This window comes from Leptopilina boulardi, unplaced genomic scaffold (genome assembly GCF_019393585.1).
Source record: "Leptopilina boulardi isolate dan_hultmark-lab unplaced genomic scaffold, ZJU_Lbou_2.1 LbouV2_221, whole genome shotgun sequence".
Classification (NCBI taxonomy): Eukaryota; Metazoa; Arthropoda; class Insecta; order Hymenoptera; family Figitidae; genus Leptopilina; species Leptopilina boulardi.
In genome coordinates, this window is record NW_026137776.1 from 822,991 (window position 1) to 850,357 (window position 27,367).

The 27,367-nt window shown below is 24.5% G+C and overlaps 1 protein-coding gene across 7 annotated transcripts; it reads left to right on the forward strand.

The window, feature by feature from the left end:
* Nucleotides 1-3,918: 3,918 nt before the first annotated feature.
* On the forward strand, nucleotides 3,919-17,687 carry LOC127279637 (alpha-tocopherol transfer protein-like). 7 transcript variants are annotated; one of them, XM_051302117.1, is made up of 8 exons: nucleotides 3,927-4,015; nucleotides 7,241-7,278; nucleotides 9,929-10,088; nucleotides 10,308-10,467; nucleotides 10,587-10,767; nucleotides 14,626-14,811; nucleotides 17,228-17,333; nucleotides 17,389-17,684. In XM_051302117.1, the coding sequence occupies exons 3-8, from the start codon at nucleotides 9,950-9,952 to the stop codon at nucleotides 17,547-17,549; spliced, it is 933 nt and encodes a 310-aa protein (XP_051158074.1). In that variant the 5' UTR covers nucleotides 3,927-4,015; nucleotides 7,241-7,278; nucleotides 9,929-9,949; the 3' UTR covers nucleotides 17,550-17,684. The 7 variants fall into 7 exon arrangements, with proteins under 7 accessions (XP_051158078.1, XP_051158075.1, XP_051158081.1 ...); XM_051302123.1 differs by having other exon boundaries at nucleotides 3,939-4,015; nucleotides 10,297-10,467; nucleotides 17,389-17,687; XM_051302119.1 differs by having other exon boundaries at nucleotides 3,947-4,015; nucleotides 7,222-7,278.
* Nucleotides 17,688-27,367: the final 9,680 nt, after the last annotated feature.

Here is a 27,367-nt window from a genome sequence, read left to right on the forward strand (position 1 = left end):
TAAAATTGATGCATTTTTAAGGAAGTTATGAGCATTCAAAAATTAAGTCATAAAAATTCTGAAATTTTGAAAAATTCATATCTCGAAAATGGCTTGCTAAAAAAATTTGAAAAAAATCATGAAAACTGTCTCAATTAGTACTAAAAGAAAAAAAAAGGTTTAAAAAAAATCGGAGATGCAATTGCAGATGGACTTCGAATTTGGTCGGAATACGCATTAGGGACCATTAATTTTTGCTAATTTTGACCCCCCCTACTTCCATGTAAGAATACATAAGATTTTTCGAACCCCCCCCCCCTCACCCTTCTTACGTAAGTTTTTAACAATATTAATGTAATTAAAAAATTAATTACAAAGAATACAAATGGAAAATACTTGGCAAAATCTTACGTAAGAATAGCTTCTACCCCCCACCCCCCGACGTAAGATTATGTAGAGATTTTATAACCCCCCCCCTACCCCTAAGAACCCTTACGTAATTAATGAATGGCCCCTTATACATTTAAACTTTAGTTCAGCTATGTGAAACTTATGAAATTGAAATCGTTGACGAATAAAAATAATTATTATTAAAATTGAGCAAAAAATTATTAACACATCCTGATTTGAAAGGCGTATAAATGAAAGAGTTAAATTTTAACAAAAAAATTGTTCAATTCAGTGCGAGTATATTATATATATATATATAATATAACTATAAATGTAAAATTAATGTTTTTTTAATTACAAGTTGAATTAAAAATCAATTTAAATCAGTCATAAAAAATTTTGATAATGTAATTTCACAATCAATCAATTAAATGCAAGAATGTGTCAGTTATGCAGTTTTTATTCTTTATTGGTGAACAGTTTTATAATTTCCGAAACGATCTAATTATAAGAAAATAGAACATTGATATAATGGAGCAAACAATTTTAAATGACGCTGAAAATAAAAAAAAAAATTTTTTTTTCTAAATACCTATAGATATATACATTGAGAAAAAAATTTTGTAATCAAATAAATGATTTATCCCTACTGAAAATCCCTGTACAAGATCTTGTACAATTTCCTGTACAGGATCAGCAACTGAACTTGTACAAGTTCTGACCAGTTCCTGTACAGGAAAATGCATACGAATTTGGAACAAGTTCATGTGTGAGATTTTGTACAAGATCTGGTGCAAGATCTTGTACAAGAAAGATACTTGTGCAAGAAAATGTACATGATCTTGTACAATTTCATGTATAAGTACTTGTACATGAACACGTCCATGTTCTTGTACATGTTAATTCATGTTTTTCTTTACTAAAAATTAATTCACAGTTTTCCTAAAAGTATCAAATTGAGACCAAAAATTGTATCAAATCTTTGCAACGTTTTGATGCACATAAGTTATATCAAAAAGAGATCGTTTTGTGTATCATTTTTAGAAATGATACACGAAACGGTCTCATTTTTTGATGCAAAAAATTTAATCAATTTATATCAATCATGGCCGAATTGAATCGACTAAAAATTAAACGAATTTTTTTCAGATATTTTGGTAATAGTACAATTGCGGAGAGCATTTCACTATTTAATTTGAAAATGAAAATAACAGAAAATCAAAGACAATGTGCAATTCGATAATTAAAAAGTGACAGCTTATAAACATAACCTAAAATGCATGAGAAAAAAATTTGTCGATAAAATCAATATAGCCGAGCTTTTTAGAAGGTAGATGGCAGCACTCATCTATTTTCTTTCTTTAAATTTTTTCTGAATCGTTTTTATAAAAAGCAAAACTGCCATCTACCTTCTAAAAAGCTCGGCTATAGTGATTTTATCGACAAATTTTTTCTCATGCATTTTAGGTTATGTTTATAATCTGTCACTTTTTAATTATCGAATTGCACATTGTCTTTGATTTTCTGTTATATTCATTTTCAAATTAAATAGTGAAATGGTCTCCGCAATTGTACTATTACCAAAATATCTGAAAAAAATTCGTTTAATTTTGAGTCCTTTCGATTCGGCCATGATTGATATAAATTGATTAAATTTTTTGCATCAAAAAATGAGACCGTTTCGTGTATCATTTCTAAAAATTATACACAAAACGATCTCTTTTTGATATAACTTATGTGCATCAAAACGTTGCAATAGAAAAAGATACAACCAAGTTTACTGTGAAAAACTTCAAAGGCTGCGCAATAGTTTACTTTAACCTTTACAGCTGCGCAATAGTTTTTGCATGAGTTACGAATCTTAGTGGTTAAAAATTATCAAAATCTCAAATTTTATTAAAAAAAAAAAGTTTACAACTATACATGTTCCAAATTCGTATGCATTTTCCTGTACAGGAACTGGTCAGAACTTGTACAAGTTCAGTTGCTGATCCTGTACAGGAAATTGTACAAGATCTTATACAGGAATTTTCAGTAGGGGTAACCGGAATCGTAATCTTAAACCTAACTGGCAGAATAAGTTAGAGAAGGAAAAACAATCTATCTATCCTTCTCTAACTCATTCTTCCGGTTGCGCGATAATGATTCCGGTTACGTTTCTATTCTGCTCAGGCCTTTAGGCAACACCATACGATATATAGAAGGGTTAAATTCATTTAAATCAATAGAATAAAATTGTTGTGTTAAATAATTTTTAATCCTATCAAATATTTCAGTGTAATAAATAATTTGAAAAAACTTATTATTTTAGTTTAAAGAAATTATTTATTAAATTCAATTAATTATATTTACTTGATCTAATGAAAATTTACTTGATTTAAATAAGTCAAATTCAAATCATTGAAGTTATTTGAATCAAATATATATTTTTTAGATAAAAATAAAAAAATATATTTGTTACAAAAGTATATTTTTTTCATATAAATTTGAATTAATTGAACAAAATAATTTTCTTTTTCACTGTAGGTAGAGGAATTTTTTTTGCATTGATTTGTAAACTTTTTATTCATGACATTGATAATAATTTACTTAAAAATTGAAGTTATAGATAAAATCAACAAAAGCAAAAAAAAAAAAAAATCCATATGGAAATTGCGTTTCATTTACCATAATTATTATGAACGTCAATTAGTCCTTCATTATAATTTCCTCTTAATCACATAAGAATTAAAATTAAAAATCATAACTCAGCTATTATTTATATAATAAAATTAAGTTTTATAAATACCTGTAGCTTTTTAACTTTATTATTTATTTTTGGAAGTATTACATTTCAAAATTATTATTATTTTATATTATTTATTTTAATGTTTATTTAAAAATGTTGAAAATTTTTTAAATTCCCAAAACCTGAGAATTTTTAATAAAGACTTTACTTTTACTGACAATATCATTATTAATAAATTAAAGAAAAATGTGCAACATTTTTTAGTAGAAAACAAAATAATTTTTTTGAATTTTTGTATATAACGTAACAATAATTAAAAAGAGATCAATTAACAATGATATTTTACCTAGCAATTTATATATGACGCCCACACATACATAGTGACAATGATTGCAAAAATATCAATAATTTTGCATAAATTTAGAGACATTAGTAATTATTTTTCTATATTAATATTATATATAATATTTTTAAAAAATAATAATTATTAATGTATAAATAAATATAAATTAAAATAAATAAATAAATTATAATATAATAATATAGGTAATAAAATATAATAAAAATTTTTAATAAGTATTAAATAATTTGTTTTATTCTTAAAAGTTTTTATTTTTATGAAATATTTGTTTTATTGAAATTTATAATCTAAATAATTAAACATTATAAAATTTTCTAACTAATAATTTAGAAATAATGAAGAAATATAAAAAAGAAATTTTTTCTTCAATAATGCTTTTTAAACGGTTTTTGTTGTTTAAGAATGGAACAAGAATTCAATATATATTATGTTATTACAAGCGTGGGGGGTACTGGTGGAGGGCTCATTCAAATCTGAAGTCAGAACCAAGTTAGAAGTGGTAACAGAACCGGTGCGATTTCTTTGGATAATTTAAAGTCAATTTTTTTTACATTAAAGTAAGTCTTTTAAAAAAGAAAAACTATTTTTTATCATAATTAATAAAATACATTTTTTTCATTTAACTTTTCATACATTATAGTCAACAAAAATCATCAAAATGTAATCATATAAACAATTGTAAAATTGATGTTTAGTTGTGCGAAGAAATTTATAATTTCCTTCAGTTTGTTACTATTATTATTATTTATTAATCAATTAGAATGGAATAAATCCTTAAAAGCCATATAACATATATAATTCAAAGATTTTTTTTTAAATAAACTATATTTTTATTTTTACAATAAGGCCAAGTTTAAAAAAATCTTTTCTAATTATTTACAATTATTATTATTATTATTATTCATTTTGTTATTATTATTTATAAATTATTTTATTTTTAATAACAAAATATTATTTTTAACAAATTACAAATTGCTGAACTATATATTAGTAAATTCTCTTGTTAATTTGTAATTATATCTCGAAGGCTAAGTCACGTGATATCAAGTGTTTGACACAAAAGGAAAAAAAAATAAGTCATTCCAAAGTGCGAAATACTTAAAGTTACTTCTTAAAATGGTATTATATATTACAGGAAGCAACGTCACTAAATAAATAGTAAACGAAACATTTATGATAATTTTCATCTAAAGAAATATGACAACATTATTAAAATATTTTGTATTTTGTATTTTTTTTTTTATTGCTCATTACTTATATAACAATAAATTATTATTGATTATAAAAGTAATTTAAAAAAAATTGTAAAAAATACATATAAAATAATAATCATTTTATTTGTAAATAAATAAATAATAAAATTAATAATATTTTATTTTATAAATTAAAAACAATAAAAAATATACAGTATAGAAAAATGAATGAAATTAATATAAAAATAATTTTCTTGCAAATCACGTAAATTTTTTGGGTAAACAAGTTGAATAAAAAATTGCTTTCTAAAATTGATGGGTAAATAATTTAGCTGACTGTGGAAAGATATGGAAACAAAATGCATGTATCGTAAGAAGTAATTTCTCTTTTGTCCAATGCCAATAATCAAGCGGAACGTAAACATATATACATATGTATCGATTGCAAAATATTTTTTTAAGAAACAACTGAGCACTGCACATTTGAATTATTAGTTTTTTCAGAGTTGACAAGAACTTTCCAATTCTCTGATGATGAAATATATATATATAAAAAGAATATTTTTTTATATTTAAATATAAATTTTTTCACGGATAATTTAACTAATAAAATATTTCTATATTTGCAATATAAATTATTTTAATTTAAATAAAATATTCATTTAACGTAAACGAGACTCGAAAGCCAAAGTCATATAACGCAAAATGTTAATTGACTGATACCCACACATGAGCATGCATTATATTAGTGAAAATAACTGACTGATCTGGTTTCTTAATTGAAATTACATATCGATAATTTCGTGAAATTCCTGAAATAAGTTTATTAATTCACTTTGAATTATAACAATTTTTTTTTAAACTTGTTATAAAAGATTTTAATCTATTTAAAATATTTCTGTAAATATTATGCAGGTTCTCTTAAAGTTATCCTGATTTTTAAAAATAAAAATAATTATTTCACTTTTTCCATAAAGCTATAACATTTCACCTGAAAAGAAATTTATTTGACTTCAAATAATCGGTTATTTGCGACTATCAAATAAATATTTATTTGAATCAAATAATTATTAAGTTAATTAAATGGTATTTGTTTTGAATACAAAAATTATTGATTCAAATACAGTTCATTTACTTCAATTATTTCATTTCAAAAATTATTTGGTTTAGGTAAAAATTTATTTGCAATAGTCAAGTAATGAATTATTTGAATCAAATAATTTATTTTTTTTTTTGAAGAGGAATTTTAAAATGTTATATTTTCTATGAGACTTTATACCGATAGAAGATGTTATTTTTTAATATTTTATTTTGAATTTTTGAAAGAAGCGAATTTTTGGGTCTCATGATTATCCCAAAAAAGTAGTTACTTAGAATTTTTTGTATTCGATATAATTCATTTTAGACGAAATTGTATTTTTTGTTTTAGCATTTAATAGAATTTCTTTTTAAACAAATTTTTGCTTAACAGAATTTTTATGTTACGAAATTTTTAATTGTCAGAATTTTTATTTTACAAAATTTCTCTTTATTTAACTTTTTATTTAAAAAAAAAAAATTTAACCGAATTTTAAAATATAATTTCCATAAAACAAAATTTCGAATGATTCGAATTTTGAAATTTTTGCATTTTCAATTCATCGAATTTTCATTTGTAAGAATTTTTCTGTATACGAATTGTTTTTTTGATAGAATTCTTAAAACGACTAATCTTCATTTACTCGAAATTAGAATTCTTTTAAGGAAGTTCTCCCCCTCCAACGTCAGTCAAATCAATGCCCATTTAAGTTTTCATTTGTATCACGTAGTACTAGCTCAACGCTTGGCAACGTTGGATTATATTTCCCCCGTTCCGTTTCGTGTCGTCTGCTATTGTTTGATTTATTTTCGTTAAATAATAATAATAATAATTTATTATTTTAAAAATCTTAATTTTTTATAAGCAAATTCAAATTATTATTCATTATTATGAATCTTTGAAGAATATACTATTATATGTATATACTACTTATATTACTTTCAAATTTCGCGCTTTTTCTATACCTAACCTACAAGACGCAACGTTGCCAAGCGTTGTGCTAAGTAATTTCTGATTGTCAAAATACGGTGTTTTTTTAGACAAAATAATTAATTGTGAGTCTCCTAAGCCAGGTCTGATCAATTTTATTAAAAGTAAGTGAACATTGGCTATTAAACTTTATGTATATAAAGTTCCAGTAATATCTTTTCGTCAGATTTTTCACAATTTGAGATTTCAGACCAAAAAATTCAATTTCCCATAAGAACCCGTGTTAAATGTGAAAAGAGAAAATTATTTATATCTTTTGTCAAAATCCACCTAGACCTCTAAAAATTTAACTACATCTTCTTTAAACCATTATCTATCAGTTTATCAAGTTTGATAATTAACTCTTCGTCATTTCTGTTTGCGAGAGAACTTCCTTAAGTAAAAAGTTAGAAAAATTCTGTAAAAAAAAAATTTTTGATAATTAAAAATTCTGCTAATTAAAAATTTGATTTCATAAAATTTTATTAATCAAATAATTTAATTAAATAATACGTTTTATTAGAACAAGATAAATATTTCAGTAACCCCTTGATGTTACGTATCTGGATCACTAATTGAGGTTTGTTTCTATTGTTTTATTTTGACAACTGAAAGGGTTGAAAGTACTTTATCTAAAAGTCTTCTGTTTTTAAAATAAATTTGTGATCACTTCAAGTATTTAATGCCAATAAATAGAAATCAATAAAATTGCATTTGACACTAAAAGATTACTAAAATATCAGTGCCTATACATATTCCACTCCTCAACAAATATAAGAATAAAATAAATATTCTTGTGTAATGAATGTAAATATTGATATTCAAAAGAGCCTTGCATAGAAGAATTTGCAGAATTAAGTAAATTTGTATTTGCTCAACGAGTAAATACTAATTTTATATATTACAGAAATTAAGATTAACTTAAAATTAATTAATTAAATTAAGAAGGAATGCTTGCCGTAAATTGAAGTCAAGCGAGCTTTTACAAAAAAAAATATTTTAAAACAATTTTATAAAATCAGCAAACTAATTTTTAAGTATATTTACGTTACTACGAGTCACAAATAAGAGTCAATTAAAAAAATTCATTTAAACTAAAATCATTATAATTATTTAAATGATTTTATGTGTATTAGCTATCTGTGAAACACACTAGGGTAAGTGTACCAATTACGGCGCGTTCATAAAAAATAACTATTATTACTATTATATATTTAATATACCTGTTGCAAAATGATTTCAAAAAAATTTTTTAAATCTTTTTTTGATATACAATTACTAATAAAGATGCACATTTAAACAATTATTAATTTAATTATTTGAGATCAAATTTTTTCCCTCGCCGTAATTGAAACATTCATAGAAAATTAAAAGGCATTAAAATAAGCTGCAACGCTTATTATTTTAATCCAATTTTGCTTATTTTAATCCATTTTGGTTTAAACATTACTAAATTATGTAAAATTAATTCAACTTTAACATATTTCAAAAGCATCAAAAAATCTTTATTTTTTGTTATGGCACGCATTCCGCCTTAATAAACTTAAAAAATTAAAATAAATTTTTTATATAATGTAAAATCAAAATTAAATTTTATTTATAAAATAAATCAATTAAAATATATGATGTATTCCACGCCAAAGTGTAAGTCCATTTGCAATTGCATCTCTGATTTTTTTGAGATTTTTTTTTCTTTTAGTACTAATTGAGACTAGCTTCCATGAATTTTTTCAAATTTTTTTAGCAAGCCGTTTTCGAGTTATGGAATTTTGAAAATTGAAGAATTTTCATGACTTTTAATTTTTGAATGCTCATAACTTCCTTAAAAATGCATCAATTTTAAAAGTCTTTTTTTTTCAAAATGTGTGCTTTTAAACGTACTTTTTGAAAAAAAAATCGATTTTTTTTTAAACGATATTACTATCAAATTTTTGAGTTTTAATGCTAAAAAGTCATTTTTCTCATTTGACGTACTGATCGTTTTTTTTCAAAAAATTTTCAACTTCTTTTTACGAAACTTTTAAGCCTAGCCCGATAATGGGCAAACTATTTTTACAATATTTTCGGAATTTTTCAAGAAATTTTGAATTTTGAAAAAATATTTTTGGTTATTTTTTATACTACGTACTTTTATGTATTTTGATGGGCTGATTACGAAAATCATAGTGACAATACCCAAACAATTGATTTTTAGGGTGAAAACCATAAAAAAGTCCCAAAATTTATGGTTCTTTTCGTTTATTGGGTAAAATATGCAAAATTAAAAAAAAACTTTTAAACAAAAGTTATAGATCTTATTAAAATACATTTTTTTAATTTTGCATATTTTACCCAATAAACGAAAAAAACCATAAATTTTGGGACTTTTTTATGGTTTTCACCCTAAAAATCAATTTTTTGGGTATTGTCACTATGATTTTCGTAATCAGCGCAACAAAATACATAAAAGTACGTAGTATAAAAAAAACCAAAAATATTTTTAAAAAATTCAAATTTTTTTGAAAAATTCCGAAAATATTGTAAAAATAGTTTGCCCATTATCGGGCTAGGCTTAAAAGTTTCGTAAAAAGAAGTTGAAAATTTTTTGAAAAAAAACGATCAGTACGTCAAATGAGAAAAATGACTTTTTATCATTAAAACTCAAAAATTTGATATTAATGTCTCAATAATATTGAATTTATCACTTGGTGAGTGTATATTAAAGTTGTTAATATTTATCAATCTTCCAAGTCAATTGTAATATTTGAAAAAAGGAATCGTTTTTTATTTTTTATTTTCCTTTTTTCAAATATTACAATTGACTTGGAAGATTGATAAATTTTGACAACTTTAATAATGATAGTAATATCGTTTAAAAAAAAATTTCGATTTTTTTTAAAAAGTACGTTTAAAATTAAAAGCACACATTTTGAAAAAAAGACTTTTAAAATTAATGGATTTTTAAGAAAGTCATGAGCATTCAAAAATTAAAAGTCATGAAAATTCTCCAATTTTCAAAATTCCACAACTCAAAAACGACTTGCTAAAAAATTTAAACAAATTCATGGAAGCTAGTCTCAATTAGTACTAAAAGAAAAAAAAATCGTGGAATACATCATATATAAAGTAAATCAATTAAAATAAATAGATATATTCAGTCTTCTTGTTGTGCAAAATTTTCTTAATAACGTATTTCATGCTTCTACAAAATTTTGTAATCAATTATTTTACTCAATGCAATACTTATATAGTTTTAGTTATATATATATAAAATGACACTTCTTCCTCCAACTTTGGAGCAACAAAAGCGAATTGATGAAGAACTTCCACCTGATCCGGAAATGAGAAAACGAGATTTAATTGCTATAAAAGAATGGTTAAGAAAACAACCTCATTTGCCAAAAAACATGGGTAAAATTAAATTCTTTTTCTTCTTATAAATATTTAATTATTTATTAAAATAAAATTAATTTTCTTTAATTTATAATTAATAAAAGTGAATTTATAAATTAATAAATAAATTTTGTTTTAGTATTATTGATAATAAAATAAAATTACAATAAATTTTTATTAATAAACTTTGCTTTTTATTTTGTTTATTTTAAATTTTATTTGTAAGTTTTGTTTCAGATGATAAAAGACTAGGAAATTTTCTTTTTGGATGCAAAAATAGTATTGAAAGATGCAAATTAATTTTAGAAAGATACTACAGTGCACGCACAGCTTTACCGGAATTTTTTGCAGCCAGAGATCCATTGACAAAAGAAATTCAAGATTGCTGTAAAATTATGTAAAATACTTTTGTAATGATTTGAAAAAAATAATTTTCATTTATCAATTAATAATCACATTATTGCAAATTAATTTATAAAAATAAAAATAATATAAGATTTTAAAAATTATTTACAGACAATATTTTATCTTACCATCATTAACTCAAGAAGGACACAGAGTTACAATATTGCGGTTAAATAATAATGCATTGGAAAAATTTTCCCTACAAGCCATAACTCGAAGAATCTTAATGGTAATGGATCTTCGTTTATTGGAGGAAGCTTCTTTATCAAATATCATGATCCTTGATTTAGAGGTGAATTTTTTTTTAAACTATAACATAAATTTCTAAAATAAAAATTAATACTTTTATAAATATGGGACATTCTATTTGAAAATTATACCCTTAGAAAAACATAGACAATATAAGAGAATTTTTAAATAATTATTTCTCCTATTTAATTAAATCAAATTACCTTTACAATGAGTAGTTTCGAAAGAGAAATTTCTAAACTTTATAATTGTAAAAAATTTTTTTTTAAAAATATTTAATTAGTATAAAAAATTTAGTTTGAAGGTTGAACTTCTAAATATCTCAAAACACGTTGTATCCGATTTTGACAAAATATATGTCGAAAAAAAACTTAAATATTCTATTTTTTATTTCCGTAAAGTTTATAATTAACAATTTAGAGGATTTTGAGAAATTAATTAAAATTCTCAGACATTTCATAGGTAAAAATGGGTTGAAATTTGTTTGAATTGAGAACCACTTATTTAACAGAGCGGAATTTGTTTTTTAAATTATATTTTCATTAACGGTTGTATTCATTTAAACTGTGGTACTCAAATCTGAAAATTTTCTTTCCGGTTTCAACCTCTGAAAATTTTAATTAATTTCTCAAAATCTTCTAAAATGTCCATTATAAACTTTATAGATATAAAAAATAGAATATTTAAGTTTTCTTTCGACATAGATTTTGTCAAAATCGGAGACAACGTGTTCTGAGATATTAGAAAAGTTTAACCTTGAAACTAAATTTTTTTATACTAATTAAATACTTTTAAAAAACTAATTTTTTTTACAATAGGGTCAAACCATTATATTTCAACTAAAGTGGTCGCTGACTAATTTTTAAAAATTATAATACTTTGCAGGAATGATTTTGAAGTTATCAAGATCACGAAATGAAAAGAATTTTATTAAAAATTTAAATATTTATTGTAAAATATGAATTTAAAGTATATGAGGTGCTAAAAACTGTCAATTTTTTAGCCATTAGAAAATATGCAAAAAAACATAGAATTTACCATAAAAATAAAAAAAATTATTGGAATTTACTAAGAATGAATAAATTTATCATTATCAATTGATATAATTATTTAAAGATGTGAAGTAATATATAAAATATGATTTCCAAGTGCACCTGTCAAATAACCTAATTTTGCGATTTTTATTCATTAATTATAAAAAATAGAAAACATTAAATTAAATAAAAACTTACCAAATATGAAGTTCTTGCCATAAACTTTTAGAATTTCTTTGTACTTTTCTTCTTTTCTATTCATAAGTATGAAAAATTTAAAAAATAAAATAGCTACTTTGTCTATTTTCACTATTTTTGAAAGTCAATAACTTTCTTGGAGAAAAATGAAAAAATATGGGGTTTCGAAAATTATTTAAATACACACTACATATACATTCACTGAAAATTTCGCATTGGTCCCGAAGCTATTTTCGAAGATAAAGTAGATTAAAAATTTCGTATTTTTTAGGCTATATTGACATGGGTTTTAAATCAATGTGAAGGTGGTTCACTGGTGACGACAAACTTCACATTGATTTAATACCTTTAAAACCCATGTCAATATAGCCTAAAAAATACGAAATTTTTAATCTATTTTATCTTCGAAAATAGCTTCGGGACCAATGCGAAATTTTCAGTGAATGTATATGTAGTGTGTATTTAAATAATTTTCGAAACCCCATATTTTTTCATTTTTCTCCAAGAAAGTTATTGACTTTCAAAAATAGTGAAAATAGACAAAGTAGCTATTTTATTTTTAAAAATTTTCATACTTATGAATAGAAAAGAAGAAAAGTGCAAAGAAATTCTAAAAGTTTATGGCAAGAACTTCATATTTGGTAAGTTTTTATTTAATTTAATGTTTTCTATTTTTTATAATTAATGAATAAAAATCGCAAAATTAGGTTATTTAACAGGTGCACTTGGAAATCATATTTTATATATTACTTCACATCTTTAAATAATTATATCAATTGATAATGATAAATTTATTCATTCTTAGTAAATTCCAATAATTTTTTTTTATTTTTATGGTAAATTCTATGTTTTTTTGCATATTTTCTAATGGCTAAAAAATTGACAGTTTTTAGCACCTCATATACTTTAAATTCATATTTTACAATAAATATTTAAATTTTTAATAAAATTCTTTTCATTTCGTAATCTTGATAACTTCAAAATCATTCCTGCAAAGTATTATAATTTTTAAAAATTAGTCAGCGACCACTTTAGTTGAAATATAATGGTTTGACCCAATAATAAAGTTTATATGACCCATACATAGGATAAGAAAAATTGGAACGTATCAATAAGCTTCAAATTCGTTATACAAGTTGCATTTTTGATAAAATTTCAGTATTGGTATAGAATTTGACAGAATTTTTTTATGGCATATTCTCATTAGTTTACTACAGGTTTATTCAACAAAATTTCTATTGAACCTAATTTTCATGTACAGTAATTCTATAATTAAATCAAATTTTTATTTTGCAGAATTTTGAACTAAGTCGAATTTTTATTTAATCGAAATTGAAAATGGCTTAACAACCGACAAAAAGATTTTGCCACAAATTTTGAAATTGAAAAATTATAATTTTTAGATAATTTCTGATTAGTTATAATGTTAAAATTCGCGTCATAATCTTTCTGTTAAATATTTCTTCTGACGAATGAAATTTTTATTAAAAGTTGGATTAAAAATGCTACTTTTTAAATCAGCGCTTCACTAAAATTCAGAATTTAAGTAAAACAAAATTTCAATTCTTGTGTTATTTTATTTTAGACGAGAAAAAATGTTTTACCATAGTTATATAGAAACTTGAAGTGATGAGTATAATAGCCCCTAACCACGGGATTATTATACTCACCGAGGTTGGGGTTATTATACTCAGCAAAGTTTGTTTATTTATAAAATATTCTCAATATTTTTTATAGAGCTTTAACTAATAAGAAATCTTTTCTGCAGATAATCTAGATTACGATGAAAAAATAGAAAATTAAAAAAAAACTTTATATAACAATATTGTTTAACAAATTAAAAAGTTAAACATTAAAATTTAACTAAAATCTATATTTATTAAAAATAGGTAAAAATTTCGATAATTTAACATTTTTTAAGTTAGTAAATAGCTCAATATAATTTCTAACAAGCTTTTTAGTTATTTTAAGAGAAATAGAAACAAATTTAACTTAAAATTTATATAAATATTAATGAGAATTAATTTTTTGAGGTTATGTTGTACCCTGTGAAATCTTATAATTTACATATTTCTACTTTTTTTAAAAACAAAACACTTATTTACCTTCTACAAAAAAAAATTTGCGAAAAATAATTAATTTTAACAAGTGAGTAATAATTACCAAGAGAATCATGGTATTTTATAGTTTTTCGCACTTTTCTCTTTAAAAAATACGCAACAAAAAGTTCTCGCATCACGTGTACATAATTACTACTAAATTGACAACACTTACTTGCAATATTTTGCGAAATACTAGAAAACTCCTCGAAATCCAGTATAAAGTTTGCGAATGTGCAAAAAAATATTTTCATACTTTCAAGACTTTATGAATTTTTTTCTGCGTTCTAACAAAAAATTAAATAATAATATTTAGTGCCCTCAGTAATAAAATTATCCAACAATAAAAAAAAACAAAGTATCAAGTTTAAACATTTCAATATAAATATTTTATTAATTAAAAACTGGCGCTGAGTATAATAGCCCCTGGGCGAGTAGAATAGCCCCTGTTGACTGTATCTAATGAAATTCTATCAAATAAAAATTGTGAATAATTATTTTTTGTTCTTATTCATATGTATATTAAAAAATTAAAATAAATTAATATCAATTCTTTTTTTTTATATATAGGGTTTCACTGCAGGACATTTTGCTAAATGCAGTCCAACACAATCGATTGTTCGAAGGGCCATGCTTGCGACACAAGACAGTATGCCCTTTCGTTTGCATCGAGTGCATTATATTCACGCTCCAGCATTTATTGGAAGTGTACTCAATATTTTTTATCCTCTGCTGAAAGAAAAGTTAATTCAAAAGGTATATCCATAAAAGTATACACGACAAGAAAATTAAAAAAATCGTAAAACTATAATAAAGGACCCCGCACACGCAACATTGATTTTCGGGCCCGGTCAAAATGGCTGGAATTGAAGTATTTTGTAGCTGAAGTCCTCCCGAACAAAAAATGTTAATGGAAAAATCCGCCGAAATTAATAGTTTTTGAGATAAAAAATAAAAAAGGTGAACGAAATCGAAAAATTGAGATTCTAAGTAAAGTAAAGTACCTGAATGTTTTTAAAAAGTTTTAAGCATTCAGAATGTTACAAGTTTAAGGATTTATTCTTAGATTAAAGTCAACATTTTAAGGAACATAAAACTGTTCCGAAACTGTCCCACAATTGTCCCAAACGTGTTTAAACAATTAAAAAATATATATATAAAGTTATTTTTAGGCAATCAAACTATAATATTGTCATTCGGCTAGAAAATCTAAGGGACAAGTACAGTTCCTTACATGTCCCAGAAATGTCCCATATGTTTAAGGGCCATAAAACTGTCCTGAAACTGTCCCACAATTGTCCCAAACGTGTTTAAACAATTAAAAAAATATATAAAGTTATTTTTAGGCAATCAAACTATAATATTGTCATTCGACTAGAAAATCTAAGTGACAATTACAGATCCTTACATGTCCCAGAAATGTCCCAAAATATTTTTAGAGTATTTAGAAACTATTACAAATGAGATTTTCAAGTCATCCAATTATAAATATATTGCCTAGCAAGCCAAAGGTATAGGGACCAGTACTGTCCCACACATGTCCCATAAGTGTCCCAAAATATTTTTAGAGTATTTAAAAAAGGATCAATAACAGAGTTTCAGTGAATCCAACTACTATATAAACTGACTACCAAGTGAGAGGGTTAGAGACAAGTCTTTTTTCATGTATGTCCTATAAAATAACATTTACAAATAAAATATATTCCTCTTCATCATTTGTCAGAAAATCAGTTCTAATATTTTGTGGATACTCTGAAAACATTTTAGGACACTTCTGGGACATGCACTGAACGATAATTGTGTCTAAACCTTAAACTCGATGAACGATATATATTATAGTAGGATTCCCTGAAAATCTCTTTTAATAGTTTTTTTATTACTCTGAAAATATTTTGGGACACTTGTGGGACATGCATGGAATAGTACTTGTACATAAAAATATATCTCAATAGACAATATATATTATAGTGGGATTCCCTAAAAATCACTTTTAATAGATTCTTATTACTCTGACAATACATTGGGACACTTCTGGGACATACAATGAACGATACTTGTCCCTAAACATTTAACTCGATAGATGATATATATTATAGTTGGATTACCGAAAAATATCTTTTAATAGTTAATTATTACTGTGAAAATATTTTGGGACACTTATGGGACATGTATGGGACAGTACTGGTCCCTATACCTTTGGCTCGCTAGACAATATATTATAATTGGATTACTTGAAAATCTCTTCTGTAATAGTTTCTAAATACTCTAAAAATATTTTGGGACATTTCTGGGACATGTAAGGAACTGTGCTTGTCCCTTAGATTTTCTAGCAGAATGACAATATTATAGTTTGATTGCCTAAAAATAATTTATATATATTTTTTTAATTATTTAAACACGTTTGGGACAATTGTGGGACAGTTTCGGGACAGTTTTATGTTCCTTAAACTGTTGACTTTAATTTAAGAATAAATCCTTAAAGTTGTAACATTCTGAATGCTTAAAACTTTTTAAAAACATTCAGGTACTTTACTTTATTTAGAATCTCAATTTTTCGATTTCGTTCACCTTTTTTATTTTTTATCTCAAAAACTAATAATTTTGGCGGATTTTTCCATTAACATTTTTTGTTCGGGAGGACTTCAGCTACAAAATACTTTAATTCCAGCCATTTTGACAGGGCCCGAAAATCAATGTTGCGTGTGCGGGGTCCTTTTGGGTCATAATTTTTCAACCGGATCACTAAAAATTAACAAATATATAATTTTCAATGTCAAATAGTTTTTTTTACTCTTACTGTGATAAAATAAGTTTCTAAAAATATCACACCAAAACAAAATTTTCTGTTAAAATTATAAAAAATTAAAGTTTTTAGCTGTCGTAAATAAAAAAAAATAATTTTTCAATAAAATGTTAATAAAAAAAAGTGTTCTTCATGTGTTTTTCATTATCTAAACAATTTTTTTTTGTCTAATATTTTCAAAATCTTATTTTAACTACTACAGAAAGTAAAAAAAAACGATTTAACATTGAACATTTTTGTTAATTTTAGGTGATTCGTTTAAGAAATTCTGACCTATTTAAAAATAATTATATAACTTGAAAATAAAATTTCATAGAATTCACAATAACTTTTCGAATTTTTTAAAACAAAAATTTTTCTATAATATAGTTTCGAATTCACACTGGAGGTGGCGAAGATTTATATCCATATATAGAACAAGAAATTTTGCCTAATGAATGGGGAGGCAAAGCTGGAACTTTTAAAGAATTAAACGGTATTTTTTAAAAGTAACTTATATATTTATTATAATAATAAAAAATTATTTTCAGATGCTTGGTGTAGAAAAATTGAAAAGCACAGAGATTGGTATTTACGGGATGAAAAAATCAGCAAGACTGATGAAAACTTACGAATGCCCAGTCATAAATCGGCACTCACTAAAGAATTAGATGGAATTCAAGGTTCATTTCGACAACTAAATATCGATTAAAATAATTTTTATACCTTTTTTTTAATAAATATTTCTATTTTTCACATTAATAATTATTGTTATATATTTGTATTATGTATTATTTTAGTTTTATAAATGACCCTTGTAAGCTATAGAAATATAAAAAAGAAATTAAAAAGAGTTAAAAAAAAATTGATTTTTTTTGCACTTTCTCTAAAACTTATTGTTTTCCCAGCTTCCTTTTTATATATTTTTGATGGAAAAAATCTCATCTTTCTAATAAAAATATATAATAGAAAAAGAAAAAAACAAAATTTCCCAACAGGGTAAAAACTGAAAAATAAGGGTTAATTTTGAAAAAATGGAGTTACAAATATTTTTTTGGAAAATCCTTTTATGGCATAAAAAAGGACATGAAAAATTCTTCAAAAAACAATATTTGAAAAATTTTTCACACAGAAAAAAAGGTGGGTAAAAAGTTGTAAAGATAGAGGATAAAAGTCGTTAGGATACAGGGTAAAGGATAAATTTGTGATGGATAAAAATGTTACTAAAATATTACTAGAAAAATGGATGTCATATTTGAGTAAACTGTCTAATTTTAATAAAAATATTAGTAATTTTACACTTAACTTATTAAATCCACAATTTTTTTAGAAATAAGTAATTGCATGTGGAAATATTTTGCCTATAATTATTGTCTATTAATAAAAATATCTTTGACTAATACAACTGACAGCTGACGACAGTGCGTAAATAATCAGAACTGGGAAATTACAACTCAACGTCTGTATTGTTGCACGAAAGCAGAGTTGGGTTACAACTGAATTTTTTGTGCATATTAGGCTGTGTCAGTTCATCGAGATATTTCGAGTTCAAGATATGGCGTCAGAGGTCTGGAGGGACAACAAACAGACGACACAATGTTATTCTTATGGGGAAGAAAATTAGTTTCCACTTTCATCAATTTTATTCATACTTTAAACACGGAAAACGCTTGTTGACATCTGATAAAATTAAAATGTGTGTTGATAATTAATTTTGTTATATATTTCATTCAAATGCATTGATAGATTCTCTTAATTGGTGATAAAATATAAATATTGAGGTTAGAAAAGTTTGTTTACTAACTTGAAATCTTTTACTGCTGCGGTAATTCCCACTTAAAATATATATTTTATATCTTTTTTAATAACATGCATACTGGATATTGTTTAATAATGTTAAAATGTAAAAAGTGATTAGTAAACAAACTTTTCTAACCTCAAAATTTATATTTTATCACGAATTAAGAGAATCTATCAATGCAATTGAATCAAATATATAACACAATTAATTATCAACACACATTTTAATTTTATTAGATGTCAACAAGCGTTTTCCGTGTTTAAAGTATGAATAAAATTGCTGAAAGTGGAAACAAATTTTCTTTCCCGTAAGAATAACATTGTGTCGTTTGTTTGTTGTCTCTCCAGGCCTCTGACGTCATATCTTGAACTCGAAATATCTCGATGAACTGACACAGCCTAATATGCACAAAAAATTCAGTTACTACCCAACTCTGCTTTCGTGCAACAATACAGACGTTGGGTTGTAATTTTCCAGTTCTGATTATTTACGTACTGTCGTCAGCTCATCAGCTGTCAGTTGTATTAGTCAAAGATATTTTTATTAATAGACAATAATTATAGGCAAAATATTTCCACATGCAATTACTTATTTATATAAAATTTGTGGATTTAATAAGTTAAGTGTAAAATAACTAATATTTTTATTAAAATTAGACAGTTTACTCAAATATGACATCCATTTTTCTAGTAATATTTTAGTAACATTTTTATCCATCACAAATTTATCCTTTACCCTGTATCCTAACGACTTTTATCCTCTATCTTTACAACTTTTTATCCACCTTTTTTTCTGTGAAAATATTTCTGCAATATTGAAAATATTTCAACTATTGCAGTAATATATTTTGTTTTGTGACGTGGTTAGACCTAATGCACATTTTGACCTCAATTACAAATTAAAAATAATTATTTTTTAAGAAAAGGATATAGGAACTTGGGTTTCAAGTGAATTATATTTATTAAAATTGATTAAACCAAAAGTGAATTTTATTTTCATTATTAATTTGTACATTTTTAAAAATTTTTCCAATTTAATTTAAATTTTAAATCAATAAACAATTAAAAGAAAATTATAACGTACAAACCGAAACATATAGGTATTTTAATTTTTTAAAAGAGTCTTTCACAAATTTTTGGTTAAAAATTTGAGCGAAAATAAAGGTAAAATTGAATTTGCTCATGTTAGGGTTGAATTCGGAAAAAACGAGAGGGTTCTGGGGCGAACAAGTTAAGTGAATTTGCAAGAGGTCGCGCAAACGCTTTTTAGGATCTTTCTACGTTTCTTGTTACTTTCAATTAGTACTAAAAAATAGTTTCAAAAAACTTAGAAAAGTTTCAAAAAATATTTATGAATGTTGTTTCCAACAGTAGTTACCTATGACCTGGAGAGTACAAAAAAATTTCCCCCATATTTGAAATAATTTTTTCACTATTTTTCAAATAAGTATTAAGCGACACGTGTGTTAAAATAATCAAGCTTTTACCAAAGAAAATCGATAAGATAGTAAACCTACATTATCGAAACATGAAAACTTATTGCTATCAAGGAATTTCAAAATTTATATATTCAAAATACTTTTCGAAAAAAAAAGTTTCTATTTTTTTATAAATTATTTTTTCTATTTTGAGTGAAATTTATAAAATCAAAAAATTCTTTTATAAAATAAAACTATATTATTTTATAAACTATATATAAAAGTTCAGAAATATTTTATTAATAAATATTAATTTTTTTATTAATACAAAAAATTCGAAGAAATTACAATTAATTACAAAAAAAATTATAAGTTATATAATTATATTTTAAGTAAAGTGCAAATCAATATATATACTTTCGTTTCCGCTTTATTATTCATTCAGAAAGCAAAAGATTTCATATTTTTATAAAAGTTAATTTTATTATTAATAATCGAAACAATAAAAAAAAATTTATTAATTATAGTTGTACTCAATTTTTTAAATATAAACAAAAATAAAGCACATCTACTGGGGAATGAATTGATTTTTTTTACAGAATGACGTCACTATATAGAAATATTCAGCATGCGCAAACTGCATTGAAAAATACCGAAGTACGGAATTTAATTCATTAGAAATACAATGTTATCATTTTTATTACTTTATTTTTTAAATAGTTAAATTAAAAAGTTTTTTTTGGTCTCAATAGTCTTGCAACTATTTTATCATTTCACTTTTTTCATATTTTTATCTTTTAGATCGCTTTTAAAGATAGTGACTTAATAGAAATAATTATGCAATACTAAAAACACTTTCATGCCTTTTTTTTTAAATAATTTTTACTTTTTCATTTTTTTTTAACTTTTGTAATTTATTAATTTTAATTTATTTATTTTAATTAATTTATTTATCTTAAATAGTCGGTTACTTGACTATTATCAAGTAAATATTTCCTTGAATTAAATAATTTTTATTTGAATTAAATAAACTGTATTTGAACCAATAATTTATGTATTTAATTGACTTAAATAAAAATTATTTGGTTTAAGAAAATATTTATTTGGTAATTGTAACCGATTATTTAAATCAAATAAATTTTTTTCAGTGTATTTTTTAAAAATTAAAAATATTTTCTTATATTTTCTAAATTTGAAACATTGCTGCTTATTTTAACAATATATTCTATTCTACCTATAAGAATAAAATGTAGACAATTTTTATTCACAAATAGAAGCCAAACTATATATATATGTAGAATATATAATTTTTTTTTCAGTGAATTCTCATTATTATTATTATTACTCGATATTTACCTTGTCTTGTTATGTTTATCGATTAAACAAATATTTATTATATATTACAGCTTTTATTTGTATCGATTTCTTTCTTCCTGTATAATAAAAGTAATTCTGGAATATCTATATGACAAACGTAATATAAAGAAAGCTTTTTTTTCTTAAATCCCAAGTGTACAATTTACTTTTTACTTCTTATATCGTTTCTGAGATTGGCAATTTTTTTTTTTTTTTTTTTGAATAGTTGAGGTCAAAAAATCTTTGCAATTTCTAGATAACTTTTTTTATGCGGTTCACTCACAAATTGAAAATATATATAACATCGCTGTAACTAATCAACTTTATTGTAAAATATTGTGGCAAATTACTTTTTATTATAAAATTTTTTCATCTACATTGAAATATACGGTTATTGTATAATATTTATTTACGATATATAATCTTGATTATTAAGAAAATTTTGAAATATTTTTTTACAAACTTTTTTTTTATGATTTGAGTGCCAAAGTGTTTTGTCGAAATCGCGAGAGCTTATCCTCACAGGGAATATTAAATTAGACTTCGAATAGAAAGCTTTTTCTTGTTGGATGAATTTTTTAAAGTATTGATGAGAAATCTATCAAACTCACAATTCTTTTCAAAATTCCTTTTTTTCTTATTTGTTTTAATTAACTTAAAAGTTAGGTAAAATATATTTTCAGTCTGGGTTAAATTTAGGGGTGGGCAAGGTGAATTTATAGTGAGGCCCCTAATGGTCGTGTTCCATTTGGATCCGACATAATACATAATTATAAATAATTACAACTCTAAAGTCGGTTTTCAAAAATTAAAATTCTATCAAATATGTCAGAGAAATATATTAAAAATTTGTTTCGTAATATTTTTCATTTCGCAATGACAAACACTTACAAACCAAATTGATAGTCGAAGCAAAGATTTTCAATTTTTTTCATTCCTGATACCGCAAAAACCTTCGAAGTATAACGAGTTTTAAACGTATCCGATAAATTTCTCAAAATTTGTCCGACATATTGGAACGGCCATTTTGAATTTTGAAAAAATAACATCGGATTCGTAATCAGCGAGACCCCTAAGACCTCCGAGTAACTAGTTTCAAGTCAATTTGATCAATTTGTAAATTTTAAAACTAGAAAAATGTAAGTGGGTCTCTGAGAGACCCAGCATGATGTAACCCACATAGCACGACTTCTTGCTGGGAGGTTACTGTAACGATATCTGTAGAGTTTGTAAGGTTACCGTGTAAGCCTGCAGTAAACTTGAGGTCATCTTAAAACTTCCGCCTTACAGTAAGCTTACACAGTAAAGCTAAGGTAAGCTTACACAGTAAGGTCGTGGTAAGTTTACATGGTAAGGTTGTGGTAAGCTTACACGGTAAGGTTGTTGTAAGCTTCCCGTAAGGTTGCTGTAAGGTTACTGTTAATATAAAGTAATATGAAAATATATTAAAAATAATTATATTATATTATATATTATATTATAAATTTTTTTGTATAAAAAATTATATATTTGGTAAAGTACTTTATGAACCCCAATAGGGTTTGTCAAATAAAAGTTACTGCGCAGCCGTATGTGCCATAGAAAACTACTGCGCATAAATATTAAAAAATTTTATTTATTAACAACATTCTATGTTTACAGTAACCTTACATCAACCTTACAGTAACCTTAAAGGAAGCTTACAACTACCTTACCGTGTAAGCTTACCACAACTTTACCATGTAAACTTACCACGACCTTACTGTGTAAGTTTACCTTAGCTTTACTGTGTAAGCTTACCTTAGCTTTACTGTGTAAGCTTACTGTAAGGCGGAAGTTTTAAGATGACCTCAAGTTTACTGCAGGCTTACACGGTAACCTTACAAACCCTACAGATATCGTTACAGTAACCTCCCAGCAAGAAGTCGTGCTATGTGGGAAAGGGTTTTTAAAATACTTTTCTCTCGAAACACGAACAATTTTCACAAAATCGGCCAAAATACCAAGGATCCCTATCTTATAAATTCCCTAAGTCCGAAAGATAGTGCAAATCCATATACAAAAACGCGATTGCAAAACGAAAAGTAAGAAAGTAATATAATAGCAGGTTCATTACGTCCTGCCGCCGTCAGATGGCAGAAGCATGCAGGGAGTACAAAGTCGCAGCTGTTATTATATTACTATACTTTTTGTTTTTCAATCGCGTTTTTGTAAGGATTCGCACAATCTTTCGGATTTAGGAAATTTATAACATAATGATCCTTATGGTGTTTTGGCCGATTTTATAAAACGTGTCCGCGTTTCGAGAAAAATAAGTATTTTAAAATTAATTAAAAATTAAGTAAAAAATTTTACAGTAAATATTATACATGCAGAATTTCTAAAAAATTATTTAAAAAATTTGTTTTTAATTCGCAGTAATATCGTACGAAATTCGTACTAAAATGTGGTCAAATTTAAAAAGAAAAATTTACAGCAAAAGTTACGAGCATAATTCTTTTCAAAAAAACGTCCGAAATTCGTACAGAAAATTGAACCTGAATTTTCAAAAATTTTTGCCGTAGATATTACCAGGCAGAATTCTATTCGAATTTCCGTGTGGAATATATTTTTTTTTATCAATTCTTTATCCGTTTTTCCGAATAAAACACTTTCGCATAACAGGGAAAAAATTCCGCTTATTTATCTGACAACGGATTAAGAAAAAAATTCAAAACTTGGAACACTTCGGTTTGGAGAACAGTCACTTTGATATGTTAATTTTTATTTAATATTTAAAATATGAAGACAAAAAGTTTTTGAGCAAAAAAAAGTGGGGTTTTTGAGTAATTTCAATTTTTTTAAAATTAAAATGGCCGCCATTTTGTTATTTTTGAACATTTTTTAATTTTTCCAACGGATTTTAAAAGAAAAATGAAAGCTCTTTCAAATGCAAAAAGAAAAAAAATGCGATATCTAAATTACTTTAAATGTTATAACACTTTAAAGTTTTTTCTCTAAATTATAGATAAACGACATTTCAGCCTGCCTGATTTGAAATAAATTTGTTTTATAATATTATTTTTTATCTGTTAATAAGACAGAGAAAAACGTATTTCAAAAGTAGTCTGTTTCAGACGACATTAAATTTAAAAAAAAATCATATTCTAATTGTTCACAAAGATTTAAAAAAAAAGGTTAAAGTCAAAAAAAATAATTTTTTTAATGAAAATCTCACGTTGCAGAATGCCCCAAATGTCAAAGTCGATGATATGCTGAAAGTTGGCGTGAACTCTTCCATATATTGTATATATCTAAGTTGTTCTTCAAATAAACATGTTATATATGAGTCTATAAAAGAATCAAAGTGAGACATTTATTTTATAAATTTATAGAGAATTATAAATCAGAGTCTCGTATATCAATAAATTGTTCAAAATATCAACAAATAATTTTTTTACTTCCATTTCTTAAAGATTTATAATCAAAAGTTTTTATCGGAATCTAAAAAGAATCGAAGCACACATGATAAAATTTATTAGTATTAGAATTTTCACCAAGAAATAAGATTTCTTTGAAACAAAGAAATTCTGATTAAACATTACTTTCTGAATAAAAAAAAGTTTTTTTGATTTTACGAAAAAAAAAAAATTTGAAGTGTTTTGAATCAAAGAAATTTTTAATCTAAAGGAAAATTTCTTTGAATTAAAAAATTCTGCACTGAAAAAAAAATTATTTGATTCAAATACTCAATATTACTTGACTATTATCAAATAAATATTTATTTGTATCAAATAATTATTATTTGAGTCAATTAAATGGTATTTGGCTCAAATACAGAAATTATTGGTTCAAATACAATTTATTTAATTCAAATAAAAATTATTTGGTTCAAATAAATATTTATTTGATAATAGTAAAGTAATCGAGTATTTGAATCAAATAAATTTTTTTTCAGTGTGCTAAATTAAAATTCGTTGAAATTAGAATTTTTTTAAATAAGGTTGTTTAAAGAGAAATTTTGAATTAAATATCAAAAATTTGTTTAATAATAATTCAGTGACCTTATATAAAAATTCTGTAAAGTAAAATTTTGTTTAAAAAGAAAAACTAAAATTCAAAGAAATTATTTGGCTAAAAAAATATATATCTAATAAAATTCTTTTCTGTATATAGAAACCATTCTAGAAAAATGTAATAAGATTTATGTAAATATCAATAAAAATATTTTTAAAGAAGCACTATATGGGTGATTCTCCACAGGAATGTGTCACTTTTCGTTCCCCACTTAATAACTAAAAAAGTATTATTTAAAAGATTGTGAAATTTTTTACAGATATTCTTCGTGTTTATATTTATCAATAGCAAAAGCAAAAGAAACATTTTTTGCTTTTATAATCCTTTAAAAAATTCAAAATTACCTCGAAAAATGCACTTTTTGCAGTTCTCGTCATGGGACTTGTTAAGATTAGGAATTTTTTTACGTATATAATCCCAAGTAGAAATGTGCCACTGGCATAGTACTGACCCAACACTGCCAGTCAGTATAACGGTACTGACTGCCGTACTGGGCCAGTAGTGGACCAACCCTGGCTGGTAACGCTGTCCAGTACTGATTTTGTCCCGCTCACCAGTACTAACGTAGTACTAGAATAATACTGGCATAATACTGGCAAAGTACTCATCCGGACTTAAAATCTCACTTTTTTACAAAATGCTAAAACACGCTTTCCAATGCAAATTTCATCCTTATTAGCTTATTACTCCCATTTTTACCACGAACAGGTAATGTGAAGCCAATAATAGTTAATGTTATTTAGAATATATAAAATATTATTAACAATAAATAATTAAAATAATAATTATCATTTATATTAATTAAATTATTTTATTTTTAATAAATTATTTTACAAAAAATAATTTGTGTTGTAAATTTTTTTATTTTTTTAAATTCATAATATTTAATTTTTTTTACTTTGCACTTATACTTAATTTAATAATTATTTAATAATTGATATTACACATGAACAAATATTGTACTTATAACACTTAAAACTAAGAACGAAAAATCTCGCACGCATGGGGGATCGAACCCTAAACCCTTAGAACGCAAGTCAGATACGCATACCGCACAGCCGCGCTGGCTTGAAGTGCTGACTTGAAGTAGTTCACCTAATACAAAAGTTTTGATTTCAAAGTTTGTATTATCTATTGATCACGAAAATAAAATGAATTTATTCTTAAATTTTTTAAACTCATAAAATTTTTTCAATTTTTACAAAGATTTAATGAAATAAAACTGGATATCAATTTCAGTTAAATATTTTTAATAAATTATTTTTACGGTAAATAATATTAAAACAGACAAAAATGTTTGATGAATTACATAATTAAAAATAAGTTAATAAAAGACGACTGTAAAATATGAATAATGAAAAATTTTTTAAATTTAATATTTAATTATTAATAATATTTAAAAATTACAGTGAAAAAATTACATTTGCTTTATTTTTAAAACTATTAGAAAAAAATTCTCAACTTATTGTTATTGTATGCATGCACGGAGAGAAATTTATGCTACTGGGTAACATAATGATGTTAAGGGCAACCATATTTAGTGCTAAATATACAGACAGCGATATATATTGTAGTATTTACTATCAGATGATTATAGAAATTTGATTGTACAATTTACAATCTTTGATGTTAAAAATTTTATACGATCTCTTTACGTTCTCGAGTGGCAAAAATACACGAACCTAACCTCGCTTTTTTTGTAAACTTAAATAATTTCATTTTATTTTAATAAGACATTTCGATAAGAATTTAAACTTTAAACTTTTTACATAAAAAAGAGTATGTCTATTTTTTCACTCCGTCTATAAAAAGGACTTGCTTAAACATAAATATATTTATCAAACGGTATATTTTTTTCACAGAGTCAATTGAATTTGTATTATTTTACTAATTTTTAAGTTTAAAAAAAGTAAGAAAAAAT